At 59.3% G+C, this 16,947-nt stretch overlaps 1 protein-coding gene across 3 annotated transcripts in view; it reads right to left on the minus strand.

The window, feature by feature from the left end:
* Positions 1-16,947, minus strand: part of KDM4B (lysine demethylase 4B) — a 132,845-nt gene that overhangs the window by 41,618 nt on the left and 74,280 nt on the right. Inside the window, exons 7-9 of one of the 3 annotated variants that reach the window (XM_073887231.1) lie at positions 13,077-13,126; positions 8,868-8,971; positions 4,181-4,318 (exon numbers count right to left, since the gene is read on the minus strand). In XM_073887231.1, the coding sequence (XP_073743332.1) occupies positions 4,181-4,318; positions 8,868-8,971; positions 13,077-13,126 (292 nt within the window). Of the gene's footprint in view, positions 1-4,180; positions 4,319-7,265; positions 7,947-8,867; positions 8,972-13,076; positions 13,127-16,947 lie in introns of those variants that run through there. The other 2 variants (XM_025861517.2, XM_073887230.1) reach the window with 2 other exon arrangements.

Consider the following 16,947-nt stretch of genomic DNA (forward strand, 5'->3'; position numbering starts at 1 on the left):
AAGGGACCCAAATTCCACCACATAGAGCTAACGTCCACCAACGTTTGGGCACCCCCCCACCGCGCACACCCGTATAGCGGGGTTACACATTTGTCACTCAAAGTGCCAGGCCCCTCTGTTCCCCCTGCTGGGGGTGTGGAGCTGGCAGGAAGTCCCCCCGCTCCCATGTCCCTGTAATCACTGCCTCCTCCTCTGGGAGTCCCAGCCCTGACCCTTGGGCACTCTCAGGGGCCTCCGCTCATCCTGGCCCCGCAGGTGGCTTCTCCCTAATTACGTGAAACCCTGGGGGCAATTTCCCTCCATCCACCTCTGCTCCAGATGGAGGCCCAGAGCTGCACCCAGGACACGGGAAGCCCGGGAAGCCCGGGAAGCCAGGGTTTTCATCTGCTGCTGTGCCTCGGGGATGGGGCTGTGGGATCCAAAAACTGTGGCAGGAGTCTGGGACAAAGAAACAGGCCTGGGAGGGTACAGGCAGCCATGTGGTTCTCCTCTTGCACACCGATGGGTCACGAAAGTTAATGCCAACGAAGTGGCTCAGAAAGGAGAACCACGGAAGAGAGCAAACACCCAAACACCATGTCAACTCGACAGTGACCGCAGGGCAGCTCAGCATCCTGCTGACTGCGGGGGGCAGGAGTGCTCCGGTGTGAATGCTGTCAAAGGAAGGCCAGGCCAGAGAGTGGACCCTGGGTGCAAGGCCCAAAGGAGCTCCCTCTGAGGGCTCTGGTAAGAGGCTGCAAGCCCGGCGGCTTCCTCCGGCCCGTGGGGGCAGACCAGCGCCCAAGGCCTGGGCCTCCCGTTCCACTGTGGGACGTCTGCAGGTGAATGGCAGCGGCACGCTGGCATCTGGCCTGGCCTGCTGGTCAACCACGGCTACCAGCACCCTCACAGGCCCATCCAGAGGCTCCGGAGGCGGCAGCCACAGCGCTGGGTGTGGGTCAGGACTGGGGGCTGGACGGGCTTGAAAGAGCAGCCCCTCTGATGCCAGAGACCCTGGGAAAAGGTTGGGAAAGGGTGCAAGAGGCAACTGGTCAGCCCTGACCGGCCCAAGCCAGGGCTGACAGGAAAGGCTAGAGTCTGCCAGGCCATCAACCCTCCAGCACGCTTCCTCGGCCATGGCAAAAAGGCAACTACTTTCCAGTTTTGCAGGCCAGGTGGTCTCCGGAGCAACTACCCAACTCCGCTGTTGCAGGCAAAAGCAGCCAGAGACCGCTTGTCAACAAATGGGTATGGCTGTGTGCCAATAAAACTTTGTCAACATGAAATCTGAGTTTCGTCTTAAGTGACGTGTTGCATATTCTTCTTATGATTTTTTGCACAACTCTTTAAAAATGTAAAAATCATTCTCAGGTTGCGGACCACACAAAGATAGCCTGCCAAATTTGGCCTGTGGGCCCCCGTTTGCTGACCCCTGCTCTAGAAGGAGAAAGAACACAAATACCTGAAATTCACAGAGGCCGGCCAAGTGCAAGAATGTGGCATCTAATGTGCCAGCACAGAGGGAGCATGACAGAAAAGGGACAAGGGGCGTGGGGGAACTTCCTAGGAGCCTGAAGAAGGTAAAGAACCAAGTGGAAACTCCCTAAAATCTGGAAAGTGGTTGGGGCTCCTGAGTGGCTCAGTCGTTAAGCGTCTGCCTTCAGCTCAAGTCATGATCCCAGGGTCCTGGGATCAAGTCCCGCATCAGGCTCCCTGCTCAGCGGAGAGCCTGCTTCTCCCTCTGACCCTCCCCCCATGCTCATGCTCTCTCTCTCTCAAATAAATAAAAAATAATCTGTTAAAAAAATAAAAATAAAAAATAATAAAATCTGGAAAGTGGAGATGCTCTCCCTGGGTTCCGAGGAAGGTATCAGAAGGAACTGGCCCAAGCCCAGATGGGGGTGGGCAGCTCGGGCCGGCAGAGAGAAGCCCTTGCTTAGGAAAAGCATCCTGGGATCCTCCCCCAACCCTACGCTCCATTCCCTAAAACGCGGCCAAGGAGCCAGCAGGTCCCTGAGAACCACCGGACCTCAACCATCTCCCTGCCCCTGCCGGGTCCTGCCTCTGACACACCTCAGCTGTGGCCGTCTGCGAGGGGCCAGGTGCCTTCGCGGCGTCTCCGGCCTCGACTAGTTACTGGGCAGCAGAGCTTGGAAGAGGCAGAAACCGCCGGCCCATTCCACCGCCAAAAAGCCTGCGGGCTGCCATCCAGCACTGCACAGCCGGGCGCCCCATGGCCAATGGCCACTCCCGGCTGAAACCCTTGCCTTCCTGCCCGGGGTCGGGGCAGCTGGGGTGGCTCTACGTGGGAGCCCGGCACGGGGCCGGGCCACCCGCCTGAACCCCAGCTTGCGCAAGAGCGCTGCACACCACTCGCTCAGTAATTTCACGCTACGCCGCCTGGCAATGTAAGCGTGGAGGCCCAATCTAAGGCGGCACTTCCCAAATGTCACTTGTTTGTGAACACACGGCTGAACCCAAAATTGCTTTTAATATCTGGGCAGTCCCTGCCGGCCCCACTGCGGTTCCGGCGCTGATGGCACCTCCAGGACAAGCCTGCAATCTTGTCCAGAGCTTACGACTCAATCGCAGCTCCCACCGCGGCCGGGGCTCTCGGCGCACACAGGCCCCATGCAATCCTCCGTGCACCGCCTCACCGTCCACGGTGCCCCACAGTCACGTGAGCAAAACCACACGCTCCAGGACATTCCATCGTTCCTTTAGCTCGAAAGAAAAAGTCCTGGGGCGCCTGGGTGGCTCAGTCGTTAAGCGTCTGGCTTCGGCTCAGGTCATGATCCTGGGGTCCTGGGATCGAGCCCCGCATCGGGCTCCCTGCTCCGCGGGAAGCCTGCTTCTCCCTCTCCCTCTCCCTCTGTTTGTGTTCCTGCTCTCGCTATTTCTCTCTGTGAAATAAATAAGATCTTAAAAAAAAAAAAAAAGAAAGAAAAAGAAAAATCCCGATGCTCCCACCCCTTCTCTTTCAGCGAAGCCCAGCGTCTCTGCCAAAAACAGCATCCCCCAGGATAACAATCCCGACCCTCCTAAACCCCGAGTGCCTCTCCAGTCTCTTTCCTGCAAAGCTCAGTTCCTTCTCTGAACTGCACTCAAACGGCGAAGCTAGAGAAGCGAGTAGGTGGAAACATAAAGGTGAGCCCATCCGTCTAGCCCCGCGCTGCCCGCCACAGGCAGGACGCAAGCCACCCGTGTCATCTTCGGTCCAGTCTCCACACTCAAAACGTGAAAAGAAACAGGCAACATTCACTTTAATGATAAATTTGGTTTAACCCAACCTATCCAAAAACATCGCCTACATAACCAGCATGAACCAATTATCTGCGCGACATTTCGTGTCGCTAGTCGTGCACCGAGCCTCGGACATGGCGTGTGTTACCCCCACAGCTCAAGGCCACGATACCCGCACATGGCCAGTGGCCTCCGTGCTGATCCCCACGGGGTCACCACTGCTGGGTCTTGTGAGAAACCTTCCAACTGCCCCGGTCCTGGGAGCTGACTTGGAACTGGCCAAGCGGTTCCTCGGAGGAACCCCCAGGCTCCAACTTGGGAGGCTGACGGGAAGCACCCTGTTTTCACACTGCACTGGCCCTGCTGGAGGGGGGTTCTCCTGTTCCTCGTGCCCCAGTGCTAGAGAGACACCCGTGAGTAACTGGGCCATCTGCAGTGGAGAGAGGCCGATGGGCTGAAACCCTGGGCCAAAGCCTGAGCCCAGCCTGACGGGAAGAGCGCGCCATCTTCTGCAGAGGCCGAATAGGGGCCCAGGGCCGTGGTGGCAGTCCTCGGAGGAAGATCCTTGGTACAGGCCTGTTCCCACCAACAGCCCCTCCTCGCAGCAAGGCCCTCTGAGACCCAGAACAGCAAATTTCCAGGAAAAGAATCAGAGGAGTCCTCCTGCCCTTCAGTGATCTCCATGGACGGCCCCGACACCAGGGCCCAGAGAGCAGGGTCTGCTGGGGAAGGAAAGCCCCCGGCTGCAGGTCGCAGGCCCCATGCCTCCTCCCTGCTCGTTCCAGGTGAGGAACGTTCTGGGGATGAGTTCATTGAGGATCCCAGAATCAGACCCTGGCGGAGAGACCAGGCCCCTGTCAAGCCTAAGCAGAGGCCACAGAGGCCCTGGTCCGAGGGAATGGGCTGAGAGGGGCTGACCCCCCGTTTAGACCCCTTCACAGGCTCTGTGGGCACTTACCTGAGTGGCCACCTTGCCATAATCAATCCACCGCAGAGTGGCGAAATTGGTAGATTCTGCACAGTTGAACCCGTGATTGAATCCAGCATGGTAGCCATAGGGAAACGTGATCATGAACTCCCCGGCCTCCTGTGTGATCTGAGGAGGAAAAGGCCGACAGGTGAGCAGGAGTGAACAGGCGAGGGGCAACACCTGGAGTCAGGAATGGCGGTTACCACGCGGCTCCCCTACAGGAAGCAGGGCTGGCCCGGGGCAGGCAGAGGCTGCTGGCCGACGCCACCAGGAGCCACCAGCCAGCACAGCAGGGGCACGTGGACTCAAGGATTTCCCAGGGCACGTGGACTCAAGGATTTCCCAGCAAGTGCCAGGGAGGCCCGACTTCGGGAGCCAATGGACTTCTGCCCAGTGGAAGGTGGCCCCGCCTAAGTCCAAGGGCTCCAGCCGATTTCCCACGGGGCAGTAGGTGTGGCCGTGGCATGGACAAGAGCTGCCACCAGCCCCGGGCGGGGCCCCAAGGTGACCGACACATGGGGCTGTTGAGTGCTACACCTCTAGGCACTCTCGGGAGGGAGGGGCTCTCCTGGTCTGGAGGCAGGTGGCCGTGTCCCGCCTGCTGTCCACTGTGGGATGTTCGGAGACGGCGCAGGGGCTGCTGAGGAAGCGTGGACCCCACTGGCATCAGCCACAGAGACCCCCCACCCCCCGCCGCCAGCACAGGGCTGGGCGTGCTCTAAATACAGGGTCTTGCCCTTGTGAGGAAAACGGGTCTAGCCGCACATACAAAACATTCGTGGAAAATGACCGATGTCCTCCGGCTGTCGTAGCACATGTCTGTCCCTTGTATCCTGAGAGGGGCTCCTTCCCATCAAGTCAAGGAGGCCGGAGAAACAGCGTGCCACAAGGACACGATGTCAAGGTCAGAACTCGGTCAAATGAGCTGATGATGGCTCCAGACCTATTCAAATGGTCTGATCCGGCCTCCAAAACAGAGACCCCAAACCAAGGAGCTGGGTGTGAGTGACGGGGAAGAGGGCCCACGAGGAGCCCAGACGGAAGCTTCTGGAACCTCCACCCCAAGGCCTGGAGGCAAAGGTGGGGGCGGTAGCCTCCCCCCTGGACCCCCTCTCTCCCTCCCCCCAGGGTGGCACTGAGCCCTTCACCCAAGCACTCTAGAAGATGTGGGATCCAAAAGGACAACAAGTTAACAGTGGTCACTGTCCCAGAACACGAGAGGTGGGGCTGGAGGCCCAATTCACGGATGTGGAAACCGAGGCTGGTGGCGAGAGAGTAACTCTGAAGTCCTTGACTGAAGATCCGGTAGAAGCCACAGATTACAGGTTATCTGGAGTTGGGAGTAACCAGCGCCCCGAACAGGAACCGACCACCGCGGGCAGCCCCCCACTCAGCAATCCCCCCACCGTGAGATGTGCCTCTTGTCACTGAGGAGTACGTTTCTTTCTCGGGTTTCATGAAATGGCTTCGCACAGACTGTGCTCTTGTGTCTGCCTCTGTCCCTCGGTGTGACTTCAGGTACTCCGTCCCTTCTTGCTCCTAAAGGGAACCGCATCGTGTAGACGTATTGCTGGGTCCTTCCCCGTCCCCTGCCGACAGACCGTGGGCTGTTTCTGGAGCGGGGCTCTGGTGAGCGTTCGACAACGCACTGGGGGCCAGTCTACTTGCAGACACATGCCTGCATTCCTGCAGGGTCTCCTGGCGGCGGCACACAGGGGTTCCCGAGAACCTGCCCAGCAGTTTTCTGCGACGGCCCCCCCATTCAGCATCCACGCTGGTGGTGGTGGGGAGTCCCCATCGCTTTGCTCCTTGCCGGCGTTTGGGGGTGTTCTGCCAGGTGGGCCCCAGTATCTCATGGTTTCGATCCCCTTTCTCTGAGGCCTACAGGTGCCTATACCCCCTTTTGCAAAGTGTCTCCTTTGCCCCCATTTATCAGGTTGTTCATCTTTCTACTGTACCTTTGTAGGAATTCTCAGGCTTGCCAATCTTTATTTATTCCTCCAGAGAGATGAGTAGGAATTGCTGGATTCGTTTAAGTCACCAAGAAGAAGTCAGACCCTGAGGGGGTAGGGGCATGGGGGCTGGGGGGGGCGGGAGACTTCCAAAAGCCAACCACGGAGTCAAAAATCAATCAAAACTGACACAGCCTGGAGAAAAGCCAGTCCTTAAGAACATGAAGATATTTTTCTTTCCAAGTAATGAATTGCACCAATCAAAGGAAGTCAGTGTGCATTAAGTTATATTTTAAAATTCCTGTCCAAGTGACAGGCGTGTGGGGGATGAAGCCCACGCACGGCAGGAGACCGGGGTGGAGAGAGAACACTCAGTGTCCCAGAGGCGCCAGCAACCCTCCCCCGCCGCACCCCCCCTCCCCCCCCGCCACCGCCCGGCCACAGCAAGGATTCTCTGGGCTGGCTCCGTGCACCGGGCTGTGTGAAATGGGTGGCAAATACAATTAAAATTAAAATGTAGGGATTTTTTTTTCTTTGAAAATATAATTACTGATTTTCTTATCCTTTTTGAGCTGACCTTGGACAGCACCATCCAGCTCTCCCACCAAGCCGGCTTGCCTGCTCCCCTCCTTCCCTCCCTCCCTCCACCAGGGTACTGGCAGGCACGAGGCCCGGCGTGAGCAGGGGGACTCCTGGGCGCGCTGCGGGGTCCCCGCGGGGCCGGCTCTGAGAGCCGGGGTGTGAGGGGAGGTGCCCCCGGCCCCCACTCGGGCAGACCGCAGTGCCTCGCCCCCCCGGACAACCCCTCCACAAACTGAGGCCTAGAACCGACGTGCTCAGTAAGGCCGGCAAGGAGATGATGCTCCTGTCACAAAACCGACATCCTGGCGGCTTCGTCTCGAGCCCACGGTGTCCATCCTCCATGTCACCGCCATCCACATTATCCCGACAGTAAATTAGAAGGCACTTGGGATGATGGATAGGCTGTGCGGCAAAGTCATAAGCAGAGCCGGGAACGCCAGCCCACATGCCAGTCATGGAGGAAGCCTGAATTCAGCTGCGTCCCCCAGCGCTCGCAGGATAAATGAGGAAGTCCGTGGCAGATTACAGAAATACACACTTTTAATTATTAAAAAGCTCTGCTATTGATCTGCTTTTTCTTCTAGAAGTAAATACCATTACAAAGATTTATAAGCGGAGCGCAGGAGTCACTCCCCACCGGGCTGCCAGGAATTCAGATGAGGGGACCCACACGGACCCGGATGGGGCATTCATCTGGAGCCTGACGCTGCTCCCTGCTCGCTGCTGGCGCAGCCTCGGCCTTCGCCCCGCAGGACTGTGGGCAGCCGGGGGCCGGGCTGGCGGCAGGGGAGCACGGCCTCTGAGAGCCAGCTGCCCCGGGGCCAGGAGGCCACCGCCTTCGGGTGCTTTCAGGCATTTCGTGCACCAAGCACAGTGCCACGCGGAGAGCGACACAGGGGAGGGGACGCCTCTGACCGGCGTCTCTCTCTCTCTAGGAAGCACCGCCTGGGAGAATGCTCTCCACAACCCACAGGAAAGCAAGTCCTTCTCACTCCTGGGAGCAATGCCGTGTCTGTCTGTGAGGTTCCTGGTAACCGGCGGTGTTCAAATCACAAGACGAGGAGAGAAGAGGGAGGCATGGAAACCTGCGTTTCTCAGGGCAGAACGTGCAGCTATCTGATGGACGAGCCCGACGGCGAGAGTGAATCTCCGATCTGAGCACTAATGCTGTGGGCGATGTGATTGAAATGTCAGAAGCAATTTCCAACTCGCTGACACTCCTGGCAAGAGTGCGGCATGAGGATCTGATTGCAGAACTTGCTCCCGTACCTGACAAATGCTCTTGTACGGAGACCTTCAGGAACCGGAATCCCAGGAGGGGCCTCCTCTCCCCGGCCTGCCCCCACTACCCAGCCCAGAGTCTGCTCGGGCCTCTCCGAAGGTTCTGGGCACATCCCTCTGGTCCAGTCCACCCTGGGGAACACAGGCCTAGACCTTCCCATCCAGGAGGCTTGTCTGCAGGGAAAGGATTGCCTGCGGTGGATACCTGCTGAGCCCCACCCCAGGGCAGAGCCCCTGATGAAGGCCCAGATCCGGGTGCTGGCCTTCCACCCCCACACTCCCCCACCCTGACTGCCCAGCTTCAGGCCTCATTCATCACAGCCTTTCCCGGGGACAAGCGGAGCACTCCCTGGAGCAGCAAATTGAATGAGTTCACAGTCTCCACGCTGTGGGAGAGCCAGATATTTCATTTCTAAACAGGTATTCATTCTCGCAAAGGAAGTCTGCAGTGGGCGATGGGGTGCAGCCAGAGATCAGGACGAAGTGGGGGGCGGAGGGGCCTGCCCAGTTGTCCTGTGGCTTCCTGGGAAGTCGGCGGGAGCTGCCCCTCCACTGCCACCCCGGCCCTGTAGGACCCAGCAGGGCGGGGGCGGGGGAGGTGGGGGCAGCCACAGTCCCCAGCACACAGGGCAGGGGACTGAGCGTGGGAGGCAGTGGGAGTTACATAAGGCAAGACCCCACCCGACTCTCCCCTCTTCCATCCTCACTCCCCACCACAGCGGAGCTGGAGGCTGACTGCCCAGCCAACCTGCCCTCCCCACTGGCTTGCCAGTGTTCTAGGACCTTCTGCAGCCTTAAGAAGCCAGTTTCCTGGGACACTGGTGGTCCCCTAGGCCGGGGCCCCAGCAGCCCCTACGTACCCGGCTGAACGGGATCCCATACTTCTTGAGGATGATGGGCGAGATGAGGGTCATCTTGTGCCGCAGGAAGGCATCACAGCCCTGGGAGCTCCCGGGGAAGAACCCTGGAGCAGAAAAGACGGGCATCAGGCTGGCGGGCCAGAGCTGGGCAGGCCTCTTTTGGGCAGCGTTTGCCTCCCATCAGGCCTGCGGTTCCATGGGGACAAAATGCACAGGACCCTGCCGGTTAGTGAGCCCAGAGCCAAGGATGCGCCAGGGCCATCTGTGCAACAAAGTGCACCCCCAAAGTCACAGCTGGGGTGCGGGCCAGAGCACAGCTGCACAGAACTCCCCTCTGAGCACCCCCCACATAAAACCCACCACGTGGCACGCGCCCAGTCGCTCATCCAAGGCAATGGTGCAGCCGGGGAGACGGGACACGGGAACAGCTGCTCTCAACCCAGGGAGCCGTGAGCCGTGCCCCGCCCCCCCCCAACAACCAAGTCTGCAGCAAAGAGGGAGAGGAGCCCCCTGTGTGGGCACGGGCTCCCCTGGGCTCTTCCCACACGCGGTCCCCACGGCAGGCGGAGGCAGAGGCCGAGGCTCCGCCTTCTGACCGACCGTCCGAGGCCCGCAGTGTGGCAGGAAAGGGGCAGAGCAGCCCGGCCAGGCCTGACCGTCTGCTACACACAAGGTGGTTCTCGTTGGGCTATGTTTCCTGTCTCACAGCATATACCACATAACTCATTTAAGACGATGTCTGTTAAGTGCACGGAAGGCAGACCATCAGCTCTACTTGCTCAGAAAATGTGTTTCACTAACTCACTCGTTGGCTGAAGCTCCCACCAATGACGTGTAGGTCTTGAGGTTAAAAAAAAGCCCTGGGATTCCACGCCAAGGTGCTGGGCTCCTCACGTGAACCATCACTGAGAGGCGGCCAAGACGGGCTGCCTCACGAACTCGGCAAGGTCTGGGATGTGCCACAGCAGCGGACTGTTCTCCCAGGGTCCAGCTCCCTCCAGGACTGACCCCGAGGCACAACCGGCCTGGGGACCCTCCTGGGAGCCGACCCAGACCATGGGCCCCCAGACTCCAGGCCAGTGCACACCCCCGACGGGTGGCCAGTTAGGGGGCACGCTTGCGTGTGTGTGCATGTGCTGTGTACGGACACGGGGCCTCACCCACACACCTGCTGGCGGCGGGGGCGGGGGAGGGGGGCCTTCTAAGCGACAGCGTCGGGGGTGGGGGCTGGGACGCCCGCCGGCAAGGACACGACTGTGACTGCGAGGTTCTAGAAAGTGCGAGGGATTACCGAATCCAGCAACTTTCCTCAGTGCTAAAAGCGTTTCAATTAGAGTTACAGCCCCTGCCGCCCGGCCCGCGGCCTCTCTGCAGTCCCTCTTTTTAATGCACAGTTTAAGTGGCTCTCATTAAAGCTCTAATAAAGGCGCACATTTCAAGTGATTAGCACCAATAACGCGCCAACACATTAATGCTCTCTCCGTGGGCTCCACGACTCTCCCGGCGAGCCCATTTGGAGCTTGGCTATTCATTTTCCATATTCATTGCAAACTCATTCCATCCATCTCAATAATGGAGTCTGTGACGCATGTCCCCCAAAAAGTTTGGAAGGGACACGGAGGAGGGCAGTGACTCACTTGCCCTAGAACCCCTCCCATCCTCCCTCCGAGGAGGGGCGCAGGGGAAGCATGAGGCCAGCCCTCCCACCAACGCCACGCCTTCCCACCCTCCCCCAGGGCAGGCAGCCCTGGCCCCTGTGCCGAGCACTGACTTAATGAGTCCACACTGATCACGAAGCAACGATGGGGTGGCCCCCAAAGGCCTCTGGCTCCTGGCTCCTCCTCTCCCAGCACCCCGCCCCCCCCCACCCCCGAGCCTCCCGCATGTGCCCAGAAAGCAAACCAGGCCAGATCCAGGGACAGCAGGGCCTCAGGGGCAGGAAGGACGTGGGGAGCAGGCCCAGCTCCAGGGAGAGCGGCCATGGGCCCAAAGGATCCCGGTTCTAGCTTTTCTAGGTGGCACTCAGATCATCCAAGACTTTTCTTTTCTGATAGAAAAGGCACAGAGAGGAAGAACACGCTGGGCGTGGCTAACTGCAAAATCCCAGGGGACACTAAGCAGAGACATAGGCAAGGGCGGGTGATGCCAGCCCTGTGGTCACCAGAGAGAAGCCGGGTGGGCCATTCAGTGGCGCTTTCACCCATGGCTGTGTAGGGGTGAGAAGCTCAACAGTGGCCCCCCGCAAGGTGTCCACGTCCTGCTCCCCAGAACCTGGGACTATGTTCTCTTCCGAGTGGCAGGGGCTCCACAGATGGGATTAGGTGCAGGACCCTGAGATGGGGGCCCCAGTGTCACCACAGGGTCTCCATGGGAGCAAGGCAGAGGGAGGCCATGTGACCACAGACCCAGCCACAGGCTGGAGCCATTGCCTCTGGAGGCCGGAACAGGTGGGAAAGCCTGCCCTGAGCCGTGGGGGGAGCCAGGCCAGCCCACGCCTGGGTTTAGCCCAGCGAGGCCCATGTTGGACTCCTGACCTCCAAACACGAGGGAATGAGCCTGGGGGGCTAATGTGGGCTCTTCTAGGGCAGTTTCAGGTTCACAGCGAAACAGAGAGAATCATGCTGTTTGGAACCACTGACTCCATGGTGATTTGTGACAGTGGCGACAGGAAAAGAAAACAACAGGGAAAGACATTTTTTAACTTATATTTTGAAATTAGTATTTGTAGTCTAAATTTGCTTTTTAAAATAAATACGGTGGGAAAACATTTTAATTTGGTTTTTATTTTGGACCTTAATAAATAAGACAAATCGCTCTTTGCTAGAACCGTGACTGGCATTTCCACGGTGATAAGCATGCTCCTGACAGTGGGGTTCAGCCCTGCCCGTGAAGACAGAGGCCGGGTTTCCAACAGAAAGGTGAACACGACAACAGGGCCTGCGTCGGGGCTGGGCAAGCCCGGGCCTGGGGGTCTGGCCCCGCTCTCTGACAAGCCTCCCCTGTCCTTGTCCCCGGAGAAGCTGTGTTTAGCAGCCCTTTGCCGAACAGATGGGCAATTCCGGGGCACCTAGGACGGGAGGCAGGTTTTCCAGAAAGCTCCACCATTTCCATTTCCAAAGTCAACAGGGGTGGGGGAAGAGCACGGTGGGCATTCTTTGGGGGAGGCATGAGGAAGGGACAAAGGACAGCAGCAGGACATTAGGGAGGCTGCGCCAACGCTAAGTGATGGCTTCTGGAAGATTTCGTGGTTGCCAGGGGAGAGGGGTCAGGCTGCCCGTCACGGCTACCCAGAGGGTCAGGGTGATCGGATGGGCCCCTGCGCTGTCCCAGCGGCTTCTGAACAACAGGGCCGGCTCCCCAACTGCCCCGCCAGCCCGGGGGCTGCCTGCCAGTGAGGGCCAGACTCTTTGGGCCAGCGGGGTCTCTTCACATCATCCCAGGTGCTTACGGCCACCTGGCGTCAGAACAGAGAGCAGGGCACCGTGATGGGGAGCAGCGCGGGAACCCCACCAGCCCCTCTGTCGGGGTGGTCGGGGGCCTTAGCATCACCCAATTGGGGGGTCTGGCTTGTCTCCAAGGATCCTACATCCTGAGGGTCTGCCTTTACCCCAAGTGGTCAGTGCCCCCTCTCCGGACACAGCCTGGGACCCTCCCTGACAAATCCCCTCAGTCCAAGAGACCCCCGAGGGGCTGCCAGAGGGGCTGCCGGAGGGGATGTCTGCGGAGGGAGCCCAGCCCACGCACACACAAGCAGAGAGCCTGCGGTCACCCCGCAGCTGCGGGGTACAAGCACTGGACTGCTCGTTTTCTAGACTAAACGCAGACTGTAAGACCTAGAGGAGGGCCTGATGCAGCGCCAGGCGCCGGGAGGAAGACAAAAGAACGCGGCTGCCCTCCCTGGCCCGCGGGAGCCTGCAGTCACGTCTGGCAGCTCCGTGCTAACAACCCGGGAAAAAGAGTTGAAAGCAATGGCATCCTGTGCATCGTTCCCGATGTGTCAAACCCCATGGCGGGGGTGGGGGGCACCGCGATCAGATCACGAGCAGGAAGTGGGAAAAATCAGACAGTGACATCTTCCCGGCATGCCACCACACCCAGAGATGGAAACTCACACAAAGCGGGAGACCCGGGACCACGGGGCTGCCGCCCCCACCCCTGCCCGCCTGCGGCCCAGCCCCCAACCCCCAGCCCGGGGGCGTGGACACCTACCGATGGCCAGCCGCTCCAGGCGCTTGCCGTGCTCGGGCGGGATGGCGTACCTACGAGAGAAGGGAGGCATGTCAGACGCGACGTCGTGTGGCCACCACGCATCTGAGGGGCCCCAGGGCTGCGGCCACGGCCTCAGAGCAGAACTGAACCACAGCCACCGTGGGTGTTGTGAGAAGGGTGAAGGACAGCGGGGAGGCTGTCAGGGCAGGGACCCACCCAGAAGGCCACGGTCCGGGGCCCGCACAGGCTGTGATGGCCTTCCCGGATGCCAAGCTGGACACGCTCCCCACTGAGTGGCACTAAACCTCCATGAGGCTTAAAAAGCAAAACCTAAAAAAGCGAGCACTGGATTGGAGCTGCAGGGGAGGTGCTGGAGGGGGGGGCGGAGAGGAGACCGGGGAGCCCTCCCCACCCCCCCTTGGCAGCCTCCTTGCCTCCCACTCCCCCAGCCCCAGGAGCCACCCGGGAAGAAGCCTCAGGAATGAGAAACACTTCATTTGTCACCACTGCCTAAGTTTTATTTTTATACATTTTACATCTGAAATATTCCTGAGGCTCCATCATAAATAAGAAAATGGAAAGTGAAAGTTTGCAAACAGATGAAGCCAGAGCGACATCCCGCTAACACTGTGTGCGGAAGCCGGCGTGCTGGGACGGCGGGGACTCTCTCCCGACGGGGACAGCCTGGGCAGGGGGTGCCGAAGGGCCCCACCCCAGTTGACACACCACCCCGGACTGGGCAGGATGAAAACCTCCGTGTTTAGGCACAGGCGGGCAGAACTGGCGTGTGGGTCCACAATGCCACCAAGCTCTAAGCATGGGCCATCTGTCTGTCCCAAGAAGGACGGGGCATAGGAAAGGCTGTCTACGCAGCTACTACCGCACACCCGAGTCCCGTCCGGGAGAAACTCCAGGGCTGCGCTTCCCGCCCGGGGGGTGACCCTGCCGCCAGGGGACACGGGGCCGTGTCTGGGGACATCTGTGGTTGTCACGACCGCAGGACAAGGTGCTCCTAGTGTGGAGGGGGTGGAGCCGGGGATGCTGCTCAGCCCCCACAGCACCCAGGGACACCGCGCAATGACCCACCCCACGTCCACAGTGCCCAGGGGAAAGACCCTGCGTCAGCACACCTCACATTCTAGAACGAGTCAGACATGGGGGCGCATGCTGCAGCAAGCCCTCCACCCTCCCTCACAGTACGGGAGGCAGGATAGAAATAGCCCAGGACATGGAAGCCGGCCCAGACTCTGCAGCTGGCTCAGTCCATTCCAATCGAGAGGGTTATTACTTTTAATAAGATAAAAGGGGGCAGGGCCAAAAGATAAGGCAGTCTCTAATCTACCAGGATAAAAATAATTAATTTCTGGGCACACCCGCAGGGCCCTGGAGGAGATGGCCCGGCACCTTCGATTCAGTTGTCGCCGGAGAATTTTCCACTGTCTGGACAAAGATGAGGTGACTCTTCTTTAAACAGCCTTTTATCACTTACGTTAAGGATGATAAAAGTTAATCCCAATCCAAAGCACCTTTGTGGGATTAACGTCCCCCACAAACAAGGAAATGAAACATTCCAGTCCTTCTGGGAAGATGCCGGAGGACAGGAGGAACTAATTTATGGCTCCAAGGCTGTGATGATTAATGCAATATCCCCAGTCTACAATGCTGCTTTCACTTAATTACCGCCTGTAATTGGGAGTTGTAAAGATAAGATTAATTGAATCTGGTGGATGTTAAAAGTTTAATACGTTGAAACGTGGCTCCTCTGTTATCGGAAAGTACAGACTGCAGGATGCTGGGCCAAGCGCTCAGAAGAGCGGCCCCTGGAAGGATTATAAAGCACGGATGGACGGGAAGCCGACAGCCACAGGGACTTCTGGCTCCAACGGCCAAGGGAAAGCTGTCCTCCCACCACCTGGAACAACCCAGCGACAGCCTCAGGGTGCCGAGAAGCCCCTACGCCAGCGATGTGTCCCCCAGCCCACCCCCCACCCCGGGGCCTTGGCAAGAGGCAAGCCTCAGATCTCAGCGGAAGGCAAGCAGAACTGGGGCGTGGGTCCTTCCGACACACAGCTCTGAGCGAGCTTGGGCCGCCTGCCCAAAGCGGGGGGTCAGTGAAGGCTCCGTCTGTACAGCTCCTTCCGACGGCTGCAAGCCCTGTGGGCTGTAGGTTCCCATGGAGCCCTCTCTCCATGCCACGGCCCTCTGGGTACCCTGGGAGGCCCCCCGCAATGGGGGCCCAGGTGAGTTGGCTACAGAAGTAGCTAGCCTCCCAACAGGGACGGACATTTGCCCCTGGAGAGAAGGCCCCCCAGGCCCCAAGGGGCCCCCACAGCAGAGCCTCGCCACCCTGGTCACAGCCCCATCCCGCGTCACGCCACCTGGAGGGGGCATCCCTGACTCTCGGGCCTGGCTCGGGGAGAAAAGAGGGACACGCAGCCATCTGGGTGGGGCATGTCTGCTCACCAACCCCCGAGGCAGGAGCAGCTGTCCGGCCATTAGTGAGCGAGCTCTCGGGGCCATAAAACAGAGTCGGTTTTACTGGTCACCGACATGGGGGCAATTTGTCTCGCTCCCCAGGACCTCCATCCCCATCACAGGGTCAAACATCACGGCCAAAATCAATCCACTTGGCCGGCCTGCAAACCCCTCTGGACGTGCAGCCCCAGTCGGCTAGTGACAAAGGGTTCTTGCATGGTTTCCTTGGACAGACAGTCTCCCCAGGTGCTCTGGTCCAGTCCATTCCAGGTGGCCAGCAGGAAGCCTACCCCTGGCCACTCTCCCCACTCCCGCTCAACCCCAGAGCCCTCTCAGAACTTCCCCTGGCTCTCCCCATCCCTCTCTCGGCCAGTGTCAGGAAACCCCTCCGGCAAGGCTGGCTTCCCCTCGCAAGCTGCTGCCCATCGGCCCTGATGTCATCCCCTTGGTCCAACAGTGCAACACCTCCCCCAGGGCCAGCCACGTCCCACCCAGAGAGGGCAACCTGGCAACGTGCTCCTCCCCCAGGCTTGGGCTTGGGTCTGAGGCCCCAGCACCCAAGTCATGGTGGAACAATCTGGAGAAGCTGGACAAAGGAAGTGGGCAGAACAATCTCCGGAACCTGGTGAGCCGTGAGAGGGCTAGCAGACTGGAGGCTTCAGAGAGCAGAACCAGAAATGGGGGAGTGCAGGGCGGGGCGTGGGGGGGGCCTGGGGAAGGCTGCAGAAGGAATGGCCACCTGTGAGGGGTCGCTCAGACTCCTTGCTCCGGCAGTCTGAGGGACACACAGTGTGTCCCGGTCCTGAAGTAGGCTGGGCAGGAGTCTGGAACTTTCTACACAGTGTTCCGCTTGGGGTCTTTATCTCTGTATTTCACCAGCCCTTCCCCTTCCGCATGTCCTCTCTGCTTTTGAACGTTCTACACTAAGTACTCCTGGGCAACACTAAACCAGAAAGTCCTGGAAAAGTAGGCACTGTTGGAACGGTATCCCTGGCAACCACTCCAGGTGACCCTGCAGAGGCTGCAGCAGGACCAGACAGGCTCCATAACTCCCGGCTTAATGCCGTGGAATTGCCCAGAAGGCCGAGAGGGCCAGATTCAGGCATCATTTGCCAGACGCCCTTTTTGGAAAGGCAGTTGTCTGCAGACATCAGGGGCCCCGGGCAGAAAATAAAACAGTTTTAGATTAGGAATAAGGTACACGGGAGGCAACGGGAGACCCCAGGCCCCGGGCCCCCCAGGTGAGAAGACAAGACGCGTGAGGCGCAGTGATTGAAAGACTGCTACTGTCCAGCCGTTTCAAGGTTCAAACGACCAGCCAACTAGAAGGAACACGCTTCAGGCGTGACGGTGAGCTGCCAGACCCGCACCCAGACGCCGAGTTCCCGAAGGAAGC

Source organism: Callorhinus ursinus, unplaced genomic scaffold, assembly GCF_003265705.2.
Source record: "Callorhinus ursinus isolate GAN/ISIS: 27379988/994484 unplaced genomic scaffold, GSC_fseal_2.0 scaffold77, whole genome shotgun sequence".
NCBI lineage: Eukaryota > Metazoa > Chordata > Mammalia > Carnivora > Otariidae > Callorhinus > Callorhinus ursinus.